This window comes from Onthophagus taurus, unplaced genomic scaffold (assembly GCF_036711975.1).
Source record: "Onthophagus taurus isolate NC unplaced genomic scaffold, IU_Otau_3.0 ScKx7SY_16, whole genome shotgun sequence".
Lineage (NCBI taxonomy): Eukaryota > Metazoa > Arthropoda > Insecta > Coleoptera > Scarabaeidae > Onthophagus > Onthophagus taurus.
In genome coordinates, this window is record NW_027248941.1 from 800834 (window position 1) to 819243 (window position 18410).

The window sequence follows — 18410 nt, forward strand, 5'->3', positions numbered from 1 at the left end:
ACCTTGTTAACTTAATTAAATTAAACCGAGGTTTTGTTTTAAAACTAAAAAATAAATTGAGGTTATATCTCCTTTTATCTTAATAAAGCTCGAATTTGACCAATAAAGGATCGCTTACCATAATATGATTAGTACAAATAACTTAATAAATATTAACTCAAAGTTTGACCCATAATTGGCAAATTACAACTCCATTAATCGATCGTAATGACCTAAAAAGGTACCTCATTACGTCAAATTCTTCAAGTTCTTCTTAATATCCAACACAACTTTATTCAATTCATCCTCAAAATCATTTATGATATCCTATCGATGCTCACCAATACTTTCCAAAAAACTTACTCCTCTCAGCTCTCTGTAAAAGTAATTAATACTTTATAATCGAAATTTACACCAATAACAATACAAATATTATCCAATAATTGATTTTAATCGTAGCTGCTTACTTAAACGAGTGATTTAAACACCTTTGTAGAACTTAAATGACGTTTGTTTACAAACAAATAAGTTGAGGTTATGTTTATGAAGAAATTTATTTTATACCTCCTAAATTAAGTAAATATGATTTTTATAAACGTTTTGCGATGATTTCAATTAAATAAGCGATTAATATCAGCAAAAATTCATTAATTATAAAAATTTTATTGCAAAACAGACTTGTAATAATACAAAATTAAACCACGAGACGGCGCACTTTGATAATCAATAAAACTAATTTTTAAATTTAAAGTAATTAAAAATTAATTTATAACTTGATTTTGATTTTAATTATTTACTTAATTGAAAGATTTTAGACTTACTTTTGATGTTGGATATCTATTTTAAAAGTAATCGATGTTTTCTTCATCAAAAAAGATTGGGGTTATGTCCTAACCAACTTATTATCCACGAAAACACTTAAATTACTTTTTGTGACACTTTTAAACGATAAAGTTAAAGAATAAGGGACATAACAAACGTTTTGTGGTTATTTCTTCGGTGATTAAAACACTTTTTGAAGCAAAATTAATAAATTATAAGTTGTGTACAGAAAACATACAACAATACTAAACGTCATCTAAGAGATGGCGCCACTTTAAAATCGTAACAATTAGAATTATTTAATTTTAAAAATCATTAAAAATTGTTTTTGATTTTAATTATTTACTTAATTGAAAGGTTTTAGACTTACTTTTGATGTTGGATATCTTTTTTAATTGTAATCGATGTTTTCTTCATCAAAAAAGATTGGGGTTATGTCCCAACCAACTTATTATCCACGAAAACACTTAAATTACGTTTTGTGACACTTTTAAACGATAAAGTTAAAGAACAAGGAGTATAACAAACGTTTTGTGGTTATTTCTTCGGCGATTAAAACACTTTTTGAAGCAAAATTAATAAATTATAAGTTGTGTACAGAAAACATACAACAATACTAAACGTCATCTAAGAGATGGCGCCACTTTAAAATCGTAACAATTAGAATTATTTAATTTTAAAAATCATTAAAAATTGTTTTTGATTTTAATTATTTACTTAATTGAAAGGTTTTAGACTTACTTTTGATGTTGGATATCATTTTTAAACGTAATCGATGTTTTCTTCATCAAAAAAGATTGGGGTTATGTCCCAACCAACTTATTATCCACGAAAACACTTAAATTACTTTTTGTGACACTTTTAAACGATAAAGTTAAAGAATAAGGGATATAACAAACGTTTTGTGGTTATTTCTTCGGCGATTAAGACACTTTTTGAAGCAAAATTAATAAATTATAAGTTGTGTACAGAAAACATGCAAGAATACTAAAGGTCATCTAAGAGATGGCGCCACCTTAAAATCGTAACAATTAGAATTATTTAATTTTAAAATCATTAAAAATTGTTTTTGATTTTAATTATTTACTTGATTGAAAGGTTTTAGGCTTACTTTTGATGTTCGATACCTTTTTTAAACGTAATCGATGTTTTCTTCATCAAAAAAGAGTAAGGTTATATCCCAACCAAGGTATTTTCCAAGAAAACACTTAAATTAATTTTTCGTGGCACTTTTAAACGATAAAGTTAAAGAATAAGGGGTATAACAAACATTTTGTGGTTATTTCTTCGGCGATTAAGACACTTTTTGAAGCAAAATTAATAAATTATAAGTTGTGTACAGAAAACATGCAAGAATACTAAACGTCATCTAAGAGATGGCGCCACCTTAAAATCGTAACAATTAGAATTATTTAATTTTAAAATCATTAAAAATTGTTTTTGATTTTAATTATTTACTTAATTGAAAGGTTTTAGGCTTACTTTTGATGTTCGATACCTTTTTTAAACGTAATCGATGTTTTCTTCATCAAAAAAGAGTAAGGTTATATCCCAACCAACTTATTTTCCAAGAAAACACTTAAATTAATTTGTCGTGACACTTTTAAACGATAAAGTTAAAGAATAAAGAGTATAACAAACGTTTTGTGGTTATTTCTTCAGCGATTAAAACACTTTTTGAAGCAAAATGAATAAATTATAAGTTGTGTACAGAAAGCATGCAAGAATACTAAACGTCATCTAAGAGATGGCGCCACTTTGAAACCGCAACAATTACAATTATTTAATTTTAAAATCATTAAAAATTGTTTTTGATCTTAATAGTTTACTTAATTGGGAGATTTTGACTTACTTTTGATGTTGGATATCTTTCTTCCACGTAATTGATGTTTTTTTCATCAAAAAAGATTGAGGTTATGTCCCAACACAGTTTATTATCTGCAAAAAAATTTAAAATGAATTTCTGTGACACTTTTAAACGCTAAAATTAAGAATTAAGAGTTGCAACAAACGTTTTGTGAGTTTCTTTTACTCACAATGAATAAATTTTATGCTCAATACAAAAAAGATTGCAGATTACTAAATAGCAACTAAGAGATGGCGCCACTTTAGGCCGTCAAAATTAAAATAATTTAATTTAACAATAAATAATTTAAAAATTTAATTATAAATAATCACTTCACTTAGAAATGATCATTATTGATTTAATAATGAAATTTCAAAATTACATCTCTCCTAAAATCTTACATCAACATAATCATCATTTATTATTTAAAAATGTAATTTTGATTACCTTTCTTTTAGTATAAAAACGTATAATTTGAAGTAAATCCTCATTTGAATACAAATAGTGTCAAAATGACCATAAAAAAGAACGTAACTGTTAAACCAATCGACGATACAATAAACACAACAAATAAACAAAAATCGATTTTACCACAACAAAATCGTTTGTGTTTGTGCAAAGTTTTAAGCCCAACGTTTAATTTGTTGCGAATTTTCGGCTTATTCCCGATAATTTCGAAACACCCAAAGAAAATCGAAGAGAATAATCAAAAAGAAACCGGCGACATCTTTCGGTGCAAATTCGAATTATCACCGCCATTATTAATTTATTCGTTTTTAATTGTCATTTTAATGTCAATCGAATTAATTTTCACCACAGAAATATTAAACATCTTCAAAATTTACAAAGGAAAATCATTACACGCAGTTTTAAACGCCATAAACGACATTTTATACTCGATTTTTATCGTATTATTAAATTTCGTCAACATAATCCGATTTCCGAGATTCATAAAAACGCTAAATAAATTGGTTTCGATGCGAAACGAAAACGATTTATTGTGTCAAAGCGCTTTAATTGGAATCTTTAAAGTGCAATATTTAACGATAATCGTGTTTTTTGGTGTGTTAATGACGCAATATGTCATTATTTTTTGGTTAGATTCCGCCGAAAATTATTTGACACATTTCATTGATTACAAGTTTTATTTGAACCAATTCACGATTAATTTATTTTTTGGGTTACACATAATCTTTATTAATTTAACGTCGATCATCGTTGGAATGTCGGGGTGTTTTTTAAAGATCACATCGACCTCGTTAAATTTTGAACCTCAAAATCCCCTAAAAGATGTCGATGAGTCATCGAAGGAAGCCGAATTTTTCGGGTTTTTTCGATACAAAATTTGCAACGAACACCATGGGGCGCCAAAAAGTATTAATAAATTTACAATCGCCGAAATAATCGAGTATTTGAGGTGTTTACACGAAGATATTAGCTTGTTAAGTTACGAAATTAATGATTGTTTGGATCCGCAGTTCTTATTACACATCATTTTGGAGTTATCGGCGTTGATTATTAATTGGTACGCGGTTATTTTGTATTTGGTTTACGATTTTACTTCGGAAATCGCTAAAACGATCAATATTTTAAACATTATTTTCGTAACAGTACACACAATTGGGTTATTAACCTTCTTAAAGCACGCCCAACAACTCCAAAACGTCGTTAAAAACTTAATCGATTTCTTATTGGAGTTTGCCACGAAGATTACCACACCTGAGGAGCACCAACAAATCCGAATTTTCGTGCATAAATTAAAAATTCATCGCCCGTTAACGGCTAGTGGCGTTTTTAACATCGATTTGGGAATCGCCGGCCCGGTTTTCGCGAATATTTTAACTTATGTATTAGTCGCGCTTCAATTTGATGTCGCAAAAGACTAAAAAATTAGAATCCTCGCGAAAAATCCTTTAAAACGACACCAAACTCGATGGGGTTACCTCCAAAAACAACGGAGATATCGCCGATTTCGTTACCAAACATAACCTAAAAATTGAAACGTCACCTGTCAAAATTAATTTAACTTTTTTGTTTTTTAAAGTGGATATATCGTGTTTGGTGTTGTTATAAAGGATTTTTTGAGCCGATTACGATTATTTTTTTGTTAAAAATTGTTTTGTTCTAATAATAAAAAAAATTTTTTTTTATTAAAAAATTAGAATCCTTGCGAAAAATCCTTTAAAACGATACCAAACTCGACGGGGTTACCCCCAAAAACAACGGAGATATCGCCTATTTCGTTACCAAACATAACCTAAAAATCGAAACGTCGCCTGTCAAAATTAATTTAATTTTTTTGTTTTTTAAAGTGAATATGTCGTGTTTGGTGTTGTTTTAAAGGATTTTTTGAGCCGATTACGATTATGTTTGTTAAAAATTGTTTTGGTTTAATAATAAAAAATTTTATAATAAAAAAAAATTTTTTTTTAGTAAAAAATTAGAATCCTCGCGAATTATTCTTCAAAACGACACCAAACTCGATGGGGTTACCCCCAAAAACAACGAAGATATCGCCGATTTCGTTACCAAACATAACCTAAAAATCGAAACGTCACCTGTCAAAATTAATTTAATTTCTTTGTTTTTTAAAGTGGATATGTCGTGTTTGGTGTCGTTTTAAAGGATTTTTTGTGCCGATTACGATTATCTTTGTTAAAAATTGTTTTGGTTTAATAATAAAAAATTTTATTATAAAAAAAAATTTCTTTTTATTAAAAAATTAGAATCCTCGTGAAGAATCCTTCAAAACGACACCAAACTCGACGGGGTTACCCCCAAAAACAACGAAGATATCGCCGATTTCGTTACCAAACATAACCTAAAAATCGAAACGTCACCTGTCAAAATTAATTTAATTTCTTTGTTTTTTAAAGTGGATATGTCGTGTTTGGTGTCGTTTTAAAGGATTTTTTGTGACGATTACGATTATGTTTGTTAAAAATTGGTTTGGTTTAATAATAAAAAAATATTATAATAAAAATTTTTTTTATTAAAAAATTAGAATCCTCGCGAAGAATCCTTTAAAATGACACCAAACTCGACGGGGTTACCCCCAAAAACAACGGAGATATCGCCGATTTCGTTACCAAACATAACCTAAAAGTCGAAACGTCACCTGTCAAAATTAATTTAACTTTTTTGTTTTTTAAAGTGGATATGTCGTGTTTGGTGTCGTTTTAACGGATTTTTTGAGCCGATTACGATTATGTTTGTTAAAAATTGTTTTGTTCTAATAATAAAAAAAATTTTTTTTATTAAAAAATTAGAATCCTTGCGAAAAATCCTTTAAAACGACACCAAACTCGATGGGGTTACCTCGAAAAACAACGGAGATATCGCCGATTTTGTTACCAAACATAACCTAAAAATCGAAACGTCACCTGTCAAAATTAATTTAACTTTTTTGTCTTTTAAAGTGGATATGTCGTGTTTGGTGTCGTTTTAAAGGATTTTTTGTGCCGATTACGATTATGTTTGTTAAAAATTGTTTTGGTGTAATAATAAAAAACTTTTTTTTTATTAAAAAATTAGAATCCTCGCGAAGTATTCTTTAAAACGACACCAAACTCGACGGGGTTAAGCCCAAAAACAACGGAGATATCGCCGATTTCGTTACCAAACATAACCTAAAAATCGAAACGTCACCTGTCAAAATTAATTTAACTTTTTTGTTTTTTAAAGTGAATATGTCGTGTTTGGTGTTGTTTTAAAGGATTTTTTGAGCCGATTACGATTATGTTTGTTAAAAATTGTTTTGTTCTAATAATAAAAAAAATTTTTTTTTTATTAAAAAATTAGAATCCTCGCGAAGAATCCTTTAAAACGACCCCAAACTCGACGGGGTTACCTCCAAAAACAACGGAGATATCGCCGATTTCGTTACCCAACATAACCTAAAAATCGAAACGTCACCTGTCAAAATTAATTTAACTTTTTTGCTTTTTAAAGTGGATATGTCGTGTTTGGTGTCGTTTTAAAGGATTTTTTGTGCCGATTACGATTATGTTTGTTAAAAATTGTTTTGGTTTAATAATAAAAAAATTTTTTTTTTTATTAAAAAATTAGAATCCTCGCGAATTATTCTTCAAAACGACACCAAACTCGATGGGGTTACCCCCAAAAACAACGGAGATATCGCCGATTTCGTTGCCAAACATAACCTAAAAATCGAAACGTCACCTGTCAAAATTAATTTAACTTTTTTGTTTTTTAAAGTGGATATATCGTGTTTGGTGTCGTTTTAAAGGATTTTTTGTGCCGATTACGATTATGTTTGTTAAAAATTGCTTTGGTTTAATAATAAAAAATTTTAATTATATAAAAAAAAAAATTTTTTTCTTAAAAATCGTTAAAAATAACTTTGAAACTGAAACATCTGTAAAACTCATTAAAGCCGTCATCCGGGGACACTTGTTGCTCTCGAAAACGTAAATCCGGGCCGTTTCGGTATTTAACACCAACCAAGAGGCTTCGTAATACACAAGATTTCGTCGCATAACAAAATTACAATTAACTAATATAAAATAAAATGGATTATTTCCATCCATTTAACGTAAACGCAATGGACGATTTTTGCGATAACCCAAAAAAGAAAAGGGGGGAAAATGTGAAACAAAGAACTCAAGCGAACGCGCGAGAAAGAGATAGAACGCATAGGTAAGAATTAAATTAATCGAAATTAAAATTTTAACAAAAAAATCTTGTAGTGTAAACTCGGCTTTTACCACCTTAAGACACTTAATCCCAACCGAACCGAAAGACCGGAAGTTGAGTAAAATAGAAACGCTAAGATTGGCATCAAGTTACATCGCGCATTTGGGGACGCAGCTGGTTGCAGGTAAAAAAGGACTTTAAAAATTTCTTTTAAATTTATTTTTGTGTTCAAGGAGGGATTGAACAACCTTGCCTAAGATTGCAACAACTAAGCGACGCGACCCAATCGCCTAATAACCACCGACAAGTTTGCACCTTTTGCATAGCCCACAATAAAAAAGGATCAAGGGTAATTTTTTTATTATATAATTTTTATCATTAAATTCGTAATCGCGCCGAAAAATCCTTTAAAACGAGCCCAAACACGACGAAGTTATCTCCAAAAACAACCGAGATAAGCTTGTTTAAAAATCATTTTGACAGTTTGTGTCAAATTTGACACATTAAGTTAAAAATGTCATTTTTAATCAATATATAATAATTTTTTCATGAAATTTGAGTTTTTATATTGACGCAATCAATATTAAGTTTTTAGGTGAATGTCAAATTTGACACGTTGAAAGTAAAATCTTAATTTTTATATAATTAAGTACCATTTTGGAAGTTAAATTCGTAATCGCGCCGAAAAATCCTTTAAAACGAGCCCAAACACGATGGGGTTATCTTTAAAAACAACCGCGAACGCCTGTTTAAAAATTATTTTGACAGTTTGTATCAAATTTGACAGATTAAGTTAAAAATGTCATTTTTTAATCACGATACGATTATTTTTTCTTCATATTTGATTTTTTATATTGACACATTGAATATTAAGTATTTACGTTAACGTCAAATTTGACAGGTTGAAAATAATTTGACGTTTAACGTTCAAATTGGTGAATTTAGCTTTAAATTAATAATTAAATGCCGCATTAATGATAAAATTTCAATCAATCAATTTGAAAAATGTCATGTGTCAAATTTGACATTACTTACGTCAATCTTTATATCATTAAGTGTCATATTTGATACTTAAATTCGTATTCGCGACGAAAAATCCTTTAAAACGACCCCAAACACGACGGGGTTATCTTCAAAAACAACCGAGATGTGATCGTTTAAAAATCATTTTGACAGTTTGTGTCAAATTTGACGGATTAAGTTAGAAATGTCATTTTTTAATGAAAATACGATTATTTTTTCATCAAATTTGAACTTTTATATTGACACAATCGATATTAAGTTTTTAGATGAATGTCAAATTTGACAGGTTGAAAGTAAAATTTCAAATTTTTATGTAATTAAGTACTTCTTTCAATTTTAAATTCGTATTCGCGGCGAAAAATCCTTTAAAACGAGCCCAAACACGATGGGGTTATCTTTAAAAACAACCGAGATACGCTTGTTTAAAAATTATTTTGACAGTTTAAACATTAAAGTGACAAATTAAGTTGGAAATGTCACTTATACGATTATTATCTCCTCCATACGTTCAAATTTCATTTTCTACAATGACATATTGAAGGTTAAGTCATCAAGTAAATGTCAAATTTGACAGGTTGAATATAAAATTGACATTTAACGTTCAAATTGGTGAATAAAACCTCAAATTGACAATTAAATGTCAAAATTGGCGATAAAATACGATTAATTTAGTGTTTAGCTTAAAAATGTCAAGTGTCAAATTTGACAGTTTAAACATTAAAGTGACAGATTAAGTTGCAAATGTCACTTATACGATTATTATCTCTCCAACTCGTTCAAATTTCATTTTCTACAATGACACATTAATTGTTAAGTCATTAAGTAAATGTCAAATTTGACAGGTTGAAAATAAAATTGACATTTATCATTCAAATTGGTGATTTAAACCTCAAATCAACAGTTAAATGTCATATTGGTGATAAAATATGATTAATTTAGTGCACAACTTATAAACGTCAAGTGTCAAATTTGACAGTTTAAACATTAAAGTGACAGATTAAGTTGCAAATGTCACTTATACGATTATTATCTCTCCAACTCGTTCAAATTTCATTTTCTACAATGACACATTAATTGTTAAGTTATTAAGTAAATGTCAAATTTGACAGGTTGAAAATAAAATTGACATTTATCATTCAAATTGGTGATTTAAACCTCAAATCAACAGTTAAATGTCATATTGGTGATAAAATATGATTAATTTAGTGCACAACTTATAAACGTCAAGTGTCAAATTTGACAGTTTAAACATTAAAGTGACAGATTGTGTTGGAAATGTCACTTATACAATTATAATCTCCGCCATTCGTTCCCATTTCATTTTCTACAATGACACATTAAATGTTGTCATCAAGTAAATGTCAAATTTGACAGGTTGAACATAAAATTGACATTTAACACTTAAATTGGGACCTCAAATTTATAAACGATTAAAAAAATTAATTTAATACACAACTTGTAAACGTCAAGTGTCAAATTTGACAGTTTAAACATTAAATTTAATTTTCTACATATTAAATTTCAAGGTAAACATCAAATTTGACATATTGAAAATAAAATTGACATTTAACATTCAAATTGGTGAATTTAACCTCAAATTAATACTTAAACGTCATATTAATGAGAACATTCATTAATTTAGTACACAACCTGTCAATGTCATGTGTCAAATTTGACAGTTTAAACATTAAAGTGACAGATTGTGTTGGAAATGTCACTGATACAATTATAATCGTATCCGCCATTCGCTCCAATTTCATTTTTTACAATGACACATTAAATGTTGTCATCAAGTAAATGTTATATTTGACAGGTTGAACATAAATTTGACATTTAACATTCAAATTGGTGAATTTAACCTCAAATTGACAATTAAATCTCATATTGACGATAAAATATGATTAATTTAGTGTTCAGCTTATAAACGTCAAGTGTCAAATTTGACAGTTTAAACATTAAAGTGACAGATTGAGTTGGAGATGTCACTTATACGATTATTATCTCCTTCATATATTCAAATTTCATTTTCTACAATGACACATGAAATGTTAAGTCATCAAGTAAATGTCAAATTTGACAGGTTGAAAGTAAAATTGACATTTATCATTCAAATTGGTGATTTAAACCTCAAATCAACAATTAAATGTCATATTGGTGATAAAATATGATTAATTTAATGCACAACTTATAAACGTCAAGTGTCAAATTTGACAGTTTAAACATTAAAGTGACAGATTGTGTTGGAAATGTCACTGATACAATTATAATCGTATCCGCCATTCGTTCCAATTTGATTTTTTACAATGACACATTAAATGTTGTCATCAAGTAAATGTCAAATTTGACAGGTTGAACATAAATTTGACATTTAACATACAAATTGGTGAATTTAACCTCAAATTAATACTTAAACGTCATATTAATGAGAACATTCATTAATTTAGTACACAACTTGTCAATGTCATGTGTCAAATTTGACATTTATATTAAAGTGGTTTTATCTCGGTTATTATTCGAGATAACCTAGTCGTGTTTGGACTTATTTTGAAGGATTTTCAATTTCCCACACAAAAATGTCGATTAATCGTTAATTTTGTACTTTTAGAAAAAAGTTTTAGAAGAAAAAGAAGATTTATACAAATCGAATCAACAAGGGGGATATTTTTATGAAGCGGAATGCTTTAACGATCAAAATTTCGAAGTAAACGAAGCTTATTTTTAATTCTAAAACATAATTTTAGTTTTAACCCGATTTTGTTGTTGTAAATTAATAAAAAATTAAATTTTATTTTAACTTTTTTAACTTACCTCTCACTATTTAAACTTTTACCAGTTTGGTAAGTTGAACAATTCAGAAAAAGATAAGAACCAGATTTTTCTTTCTCCAGGTCAGAATTAACACTTTTTTCGGGGATCATTTCTAATTATTTTTGAGAATATCCCAAAATAAATCGATTTAACACAAAATTTCGCTTAATTAATCTCGTCATTTTCAAATTAATCAAAAATAAAACTAAAATTAATTTTAAATCAAGTTCTAAATCATTTCGAATACGCCCCTGGAATTCTTATGAATCACTTACAAACAAGGAGTTCCAGTTTAAACCATCATTTTCTAATTGAAATCGGTTTCAAATCAACATTCCAACATCGAGGGCGTCCAAATCGAGTCGAAATTAACAAGAATTTGAGAGGTGAGCGATTTTTTAACACTTTTTTAACAAACTACGCCCTCCTAACCTCACTTTTTCACCAGAACAAAAAAAATTTCAAAATAAAACTAAATTTAAACGTTAACTCAATAAAAATATGATTAATTATTGATTAAAATCGTTGTTTGGTTTAAAATGGACGATTTCGATAAACAATTAGATGAATTAACACGTATTTAGTGAACTACGCCCTTCTAACCTCACTTTTTGCTCCAGAACAAAAAAATTTCGAAATAAAACTTAATTTAAACGTTAAATATGATTAATTATTGATTAATTTCGTGATTTGTTTTAGAATGGACGATCTGGATAAACAATTAGCTGAATTACAATTAATTAATAATGCCGAGTTACCTCCGAATCCATCAACTTTACAGAAGCAAAGCACCCCGGGGAAAAAAATAGCACCCACTGTTCCCCCAAAACCGAAAAAACAACAACCTTTGGTGCTAAATTGCTTTTAGTTGATTTAAAAGATAATTTAATAATAAAAATTTAACATTTTAGGTCCCCCATTCGTATTCGATCCAACAAAATCTTGAACCTTCGTATTCATCGCGTTTACACAGCCCCGGTGGGGCTAATTTTTATTCCAACATAACCCAAAATGTCCAACACAGCAAAACTCCCTCGAATTCTTCCACACTTCCTTTAGGAACGAGCATGTCTCAAAGTAGTTTGTATGGAAATTCTAGTGATCATTACGCAAATATACTTGGAATGGAACCGGGAAGTGGGCAATATTCAAATTTACCACCTCCCCCTCCTCCAATAACCCCGGCTCAATCACAAACGGGGAGTGTTTCAGGAAGTGTTCGAGGTAGCCCCCAAACTGTGTCTACATCCGGGTTTGGGAACACTAATTTCGTTCCAAAAGGTTATAATAAGAAGCCGGAGCAAGTTACTTATAGTAATGTTCAAGTTGGGGGGTTCCGAGGGGGCGAAAGATCGATTTATAGCAATGTTCAAGGTGTTTATAACAACGTTGGGAGTTTATATGCGAATGGAGGTAATAAAAAGTTGTTTAATTCGTTTTAATTCACTAAAATCGTTTTGTTAGAGGACTTACCTCCGCCTCCACCGCCGGTTCAACCATCCAATTTACCGGAATACACACCATGCACGGTTAACACCAATTTTCCACCACCTCCGGATGATTTTCCACCGCCTCCATCACCTGTAAGTTCGAGTTATAGCGAGTTACGTCGTGCTACTCAACCGAGTCAAGATTATAATAATTACGGGATGGGTTCGGTGAGTTTTTTTTATTCTAATTAACAAAGCAAATTTAAATAAATACCTTTTTATTTAGTATGGAACATCCAGTCAGGTAATTTTATTAATATATTTAAAAATAAATCGATTAAAAAATTCGTTTGACATTTCGAGGTTAATTTTGACATTTCTAAATTCGACATTTTGAGGTTAAACGAAATAAATTTTTTAATTTCGTATTTTGAAACATCTTAACGCATTTTTATGTTTTAATTGAAACGCAAAAATGATTTTTTGTTTATTTCTTACCTTTATTTGTGTTGAATTATGTTTATCAAGTTTGTTGGTTTAAAAATATGAATGTGATTCTTCCTCTTGTATAAGCTTTAAGAAGCATAAATAATTAAACAGGTTATGGGCTCAAATTCAGTTCAATTCGGTCCATAACTAACATAATTTCGATAAATTAGCCAATTTTCTGCAAATCTTTTTCGCTCCTTTGACAGTTCGCAACTTTTACTTCAATACTGCCAACCTCGAAAAAACAAAAAAATCCGTGCCAAACAAATCGTATCTCGAAATATTTTAACAATTTATTTAAATTCGAATAAAACAAGTTTAAATATATCCATTTTAACGTAAAACTATAATTTTTATATTATTATAATCCATTTTTTAATTCGGAGGAGTAAAATGAAGCGCAAAAAAGAAGGGTTGCCATTGGTTAGTTTTAAGCTAAAATAACCCTAGGAAAATTCAAGATGTTGCCGGTCGCCTAGAAATATTCGGATTGATTAAAACATTCAAGGTTTGAACACATTTTACAGGTTTTTTAATAAAGAATACATCATGAGGTTGTCCATTATAGTTGTCTATTATAGGATAACCAACTTCAGGTGTAAAATATGGTGTTCAATATTATAACGTCAAGTGTCAAATTTGACAGTTTAAAAATTAAAGTGACAGATTAAGTTGGAAATGTTACTTATACAATTATTATTTCCTCTATTCGTTCAAATTTCATTTTCTACAATGACACATTGAATGTTAAGTCATCAAGTAAATGTCAAATTTGACAGGTTGAAAATGAAATTGACATTTATCATTCAAATTAGTGAATATAACGTCGAATTAATACTTAAATGTCATATTAATGAGAAGATTCGATTAATTTAGTACACAACTTGTCAATCTGTCATCATGCCATCTGTCAAATTTGACAGTTTAAATATTAAAGTGATTTTATCTCGGTTATTATTCGAGATAACCTAGTTTTTTTTAATAAAAATACATCGTGTGGAACACCGTGAAGTTGACAACTAACTTCAAGTTTAAAATGTCAACCTCAATTTTGACTTATTTGTAATCTTCATTAAAAATCCTTTAAAATGAGTACAAACACGACATATTTATCTTCAATATTAATGAAGTTATGGTCAACTTCCGGTTAGAAATGTCAACCTCAATTTTGACATATTTGTAATCGTCGTCAAAAATCCTTTAAAAGGAGTCCAAAGATAATACGTTTAATTCTAATATTACGCGAGATATAAGCAACTTCCTGTTTGAAATGTCAATGTCATTTTGATGTATTCTTAATTTTTAGAAAATGTCTTAAAATTGGTCATAAAAACAAGATATAATAAAAAAAAATTGAAAATTAAGGTTGGTATTAATATTTAAAAATTAAATTGCTATGTTAACTTCCGGTTTAATGTTTTTATTCTAACTTTTTTGTTTTTTGAGATAAATGCATCATGTTTGGACTCATTTTAAAGGTTTTTTAATGAAGATGACAAATATGTCAAAATTGACGTTGACGTTTCAAACCGGAAGTGATCATATCTCCATTAATATTAAAGTTAAATATATCGAGTTTGGACTCATTTTAAAGGATTTTTTATGAAGTTGACAAATATGTCAAAATTAAAGTTTAAAGTTCGAATTTTTTTGTTTTTTGAGATAAGTGCATCATGTTTGGACTCATTTTAAAAGTTATTTTATCAAGATTACGAATATAATAATCAAAATTAAAGTTGACATTAACACCTGAAAGTTTTTTTCTTAACCATGCGTCGAAAGTCTTTCAAAAAACATCAAAATTATTTTTGGGCGCACGACTAAACACGAATATTTCTAATTCTAGGTTTAGGTCTAGTGTTAGCTCTAGTTTTAATTCAATAAAAATATGCAACACATTAATATATTCAAAAACGGATTAAAGAGTTATTTTGTCAGTAATCCGTAAACTTTTATATCTATGTTCTTGAGTGTCAAATGAAATAAGTTTTTGAATTATTTTGATTCGATTTTTTTAATCAAATTAATTAAAACATTTACCTTGTCATTCCTAAAACTGATTTGAACCAAAATTTTGATTCCCCGGGTTAAAAAAATCACTCAAATGTTTTAACAAATTTAAATCGCAACTTCAAGTAATTAAAACTGTCAATTAATGATGACAACAAAACGTAGTTGCCTGACTTACCGACAATGATTTTTTATTTTCATTTATTTGTTTTTCAATTAAATATTGTTATAAATTATTGAATGCAATACTTAATTTAACATCGTCGAAATCGTTTTATAAAAATTTATTTTACAACTTTATTTTTAAAGGTTTTTTTCGCGGTTTCAAGCAAAGTTTGAACTGTCAATTAAGAATTGGTACACAAATATAAAAAATTATAGATCGACTTTTATTTGGATAGATATTTTTGAGCGATTTTTTTCTTATTTATTAATAATAACGGTTTCAATTGATTTCTTTAAATGTAAATTAATAACGTATGAATTAATTTTATAAATTTAAAAACGAATTAACGAGTTATTTTAATCAGCAATCCGTAAACTTTTATATCTATGTTCTTGAGTGTCAAATGAAATAAGTTTTTGAATTATTTTAATTCGATTTTTTTAATCAAATTAATTAAAACATTTACCTTGTCATTCCTGAAACTGATTTGAACCAACATTTGGATTTATCGGGTTAAAAAAAATCAATTAAATGTTTTAACAAATTTAAATCGTAACTATATGACAACAAAACGTAGTTGTCTGACTTACCGACAACGATTTTTTATTTTCATTTATTTGTTTTCAAATTAAATATTGTTATAAATTATTGACTTATTATTGATTCTACTGTCCTTGGTTTTTAACTATTTTTTAATAATAATAAGTCAAAATAAATGAATTTCGAAACGATTATTACGAAAATTTTTGGTTTTTATTTGATTTGGGGAATTTTTTGTGTTGGTATTAATTTTTCATGACAGCTGACAAATTTGAAATTTTGAGGTTAAACAAAATAAATTCATTAATTTCGTATTTTGAATCATTTGAACGCATTTTTATGTTCTAATTGATATAAAAAAGTCATTTTTTATTCATTCCTTACCTTTATTTATTATATTTATGATTTGTATTAATTTTTTGCAGTCTTCAACGTACGAGTCAATTTATGAGCCGATTAATCCGCGCCCTTCTAGCCAAATGTCTTCGCGTTCAAATTACTCGTTGTACGCCCCGTACAGCGGAAGTAGCAGCCACATGTCTGGACCAAGTCAATCGGCCAGTCGGATCGGAAACAATAAAGAGCACGAAGTCGACACGTTAACTGATTTATTGGTGCAAGGGATGGTTGGGGAATCGGAAGGGGGCGAGTTTTATGGAATTTGTGTTAAATGTCGAGAAAAAGTTTGATTTAATTATTTTTTATATAAATAGAATTCAATAAATTCGAAATTTTTAGGTTATTGGGGAAAATAACGGGTGTACGGCGATGGACAAAATTTATCACACGAAATGTTTCACTTGCAATGCATGCGCGATTAATTTACAAGGAAAACCATTTTATGCTTTGAGAGGGAAACCGTATTGCAAAGAAGATTACATGGTAAAAATTAAAATTTAACCTCACTTTTTATAATTTATAAATAAATTAATTTTTTGTAATTCGCTACGGTAAAAATTGTTCCTACCTTTCATGGGACGTCTCTGGAAGTAGTTTCAATACAACTCCGAGCAGTTTCTCTTATTTCAGGAACGTTTTTTTCAAGTAAATACATTTTGTGTTTTTGACAACCTCTAACTGTCAATTCAAATTTCTATTTTCAAGTGTTACCAACTTCTACATAAAAAAAATTTCCTAAACTGTCAAAATTTATTTTATTTTTATTAAAAAAAAGAATAAAAACGCGAATTACAAAAAAATAGCATAAAAACGTGAAACTAGTTTTTTAATATACGTTTTAGAATACTTTGGAGAAATGTAGCGTATGCACAAAACCAATCCTCGATCGGATTTTACGCGCAACCGGAAAACCATATCACCCAAAATGTTTTTGTTGCGTTATTTGTGGTAAAAGCCTCGATGGGATTCCCTTCACTGTTGATGCAACCAACCAAATTCATTGCATTGAAGACTTTCACAAGTAAATTTACAACATTTTCTTAATTTCTTCGTTTTTATATAACTTTTTTTAAAGAAAATTCGCCCCAAAATGTTGCGTTTGCAATTTTCCTATTATGCCAGAACCTGGTCAAGATGAAACAGTTCGTGTGGTCGCATTGGATAGGAGTTTTCATATACAATGTTATAAATGCGAGGTAATTGTTGCTAATTAGCTTAAGTTATATAAAAATAATGTTTATTTTAGGATTGCGGCTTGGTTTTGTCATCAGAAGCTGAAGGGAGAGGTTGTTACCCATTGGATGATCATGTTTTGTGTAAAAGTTGCAATGCAAAGCGAGTTCAAGCACTCACTAATAATATTACTACCGAGTTATAAATTGATTCGATTAAAGGGGGTACATTCCATGTTTTTTTATCATTATTATTAATTTGGGCAACTTATATTTTACTTTTATTAACGGTTTTTTAGATATTTCCTTTATTAATATTAGATTTTTTTTAGTTGGGTATAATATACGTGCCAATATGATGTGATTTTTTTCTATTTGATAAATGTTTATGTATAATAATGGTTATTGTATGCTTAAATAAAAACATTTTATTCCTAATCGCTTTAATAACAACCTAAAAGTGGGGTTATATGTATGTGTGGTTGTCTAACTGTCAGGTTTTGGAGTTTAATAAGGTTATGTTTGTTAAAATTGCGATAAATATTTTCCCCGTTTTTGAAATTGACGCTTTTTTAGTGAGTTCGATTCATTTAAAATTCATAATTATTTAGAAAATTGTTTAAATTAAATCAAAAATTAATTAACTTGTAGTTTTAAGTAATTTCCGCCGTAAGATGGCGCTAATTAACATTTAATTTATTTAAAAAAGCTTTTTTTTATGTTATTGTGACTAATACAGAAGGTAAATTGAGTTTTCTTAAGGCTAAAATTACTGATAAAACTCCATTTTATAAATATTTTTAATAAAAATTAATTAAATTAGGGTCTTATGTAATTTTCGCCGTAAGATGGCGCTGATTGACATTTAATTTATTTAAAAAAGCTTTTTTATGTTATTGTAACTAATAAAGAAGATAAATTAAGTTTTCTTAAGGCTAAAATTACTGATAAAACTCCATTTTATAAATATTTTTAATTATTATTATTAAAAATTAATTAAATTATGTACTTACGTAATTTCCGCCGTAAGATGGCGCTGATTAACATTAATTTATTTAAAAAAAGCTTTT

The 18410-nt window shown here is 28.6% G+C and overlaps 2 protein-coding genes and 1 long non-coding RNA gene across 4 annotated transcripts; 2 read left to right on the plus strand and 1 right to left on the minus strand.

Annotated features, from left to right (window-relative positions):
* Positions 1–51: 51 nt before the first annotated feature.
* LOC139432498 (uncharacterized) lies at positions 52–11481 on the minus strand. The gene is made up of 3 exons (XR_011642275.1): positions 11410–11481; positions 2654–2739; positions 52–355 (listed from the first exon to the last, which is right to left on the minus strand). It is a non-coding gene; the product is annotated as an uncharacterized lncRNA (long non-coding RNA).
* LOC111415333 (transcription factor 15-like) lies at positions 7054–11114 on the plus strand. The gene is made up of 4 exons (XM_023046953.2): positions 7054–7306; positions 7357–7487; positions 7537–7652; positions 10932–11114. The coding sequence occupies exons 1-4, from the start codon at positions 7179–7181 to the stop codon at positions 11046–11048; spliced, it is 492 nt and encodes a 163-aa protein (XP_022902721.1). The 5' UTR covers positions 7054–7178; the 3' UTR covers positions 11049–11114.
* On the plus strand, positions 11428–17778 carry LOC111415330 (lipoma-preferred partner zyxin). Of its 2 annotated transcripts, XM_023046948.2 has the most exons (10): positions 11428–11520; positions 11834–11984; positions 12046–12547; positions 12599–12792; positions 12851–12868; positions 16195–16452; positions 16508–16651; positions 17011–17189; positions 17244–17364; positions 17415–17778. In XM_023046948.2, the coding sequence occupies exons 2-10, from the start codon at positions 11835–11837 to the stop codon at positions 17544–17546; spliced, it is 1698 nt and encodes a 565-aa protein (XP_022902716.1). In that variant the 5' UTR covers positions 11428–11520; position 11834; the 3' UTR covers positions 17547–17778. The 2 variants fall into 2 exon arrangements, with proteins under 2 accessions (XP_022902716.1, XP_022902717.1); XM_023046949.2 differs by lacking the exon at positions 12851–12868.
* The last annotated feature ends 632 nt before the right edge of the window (positions 17779–18410 follow it).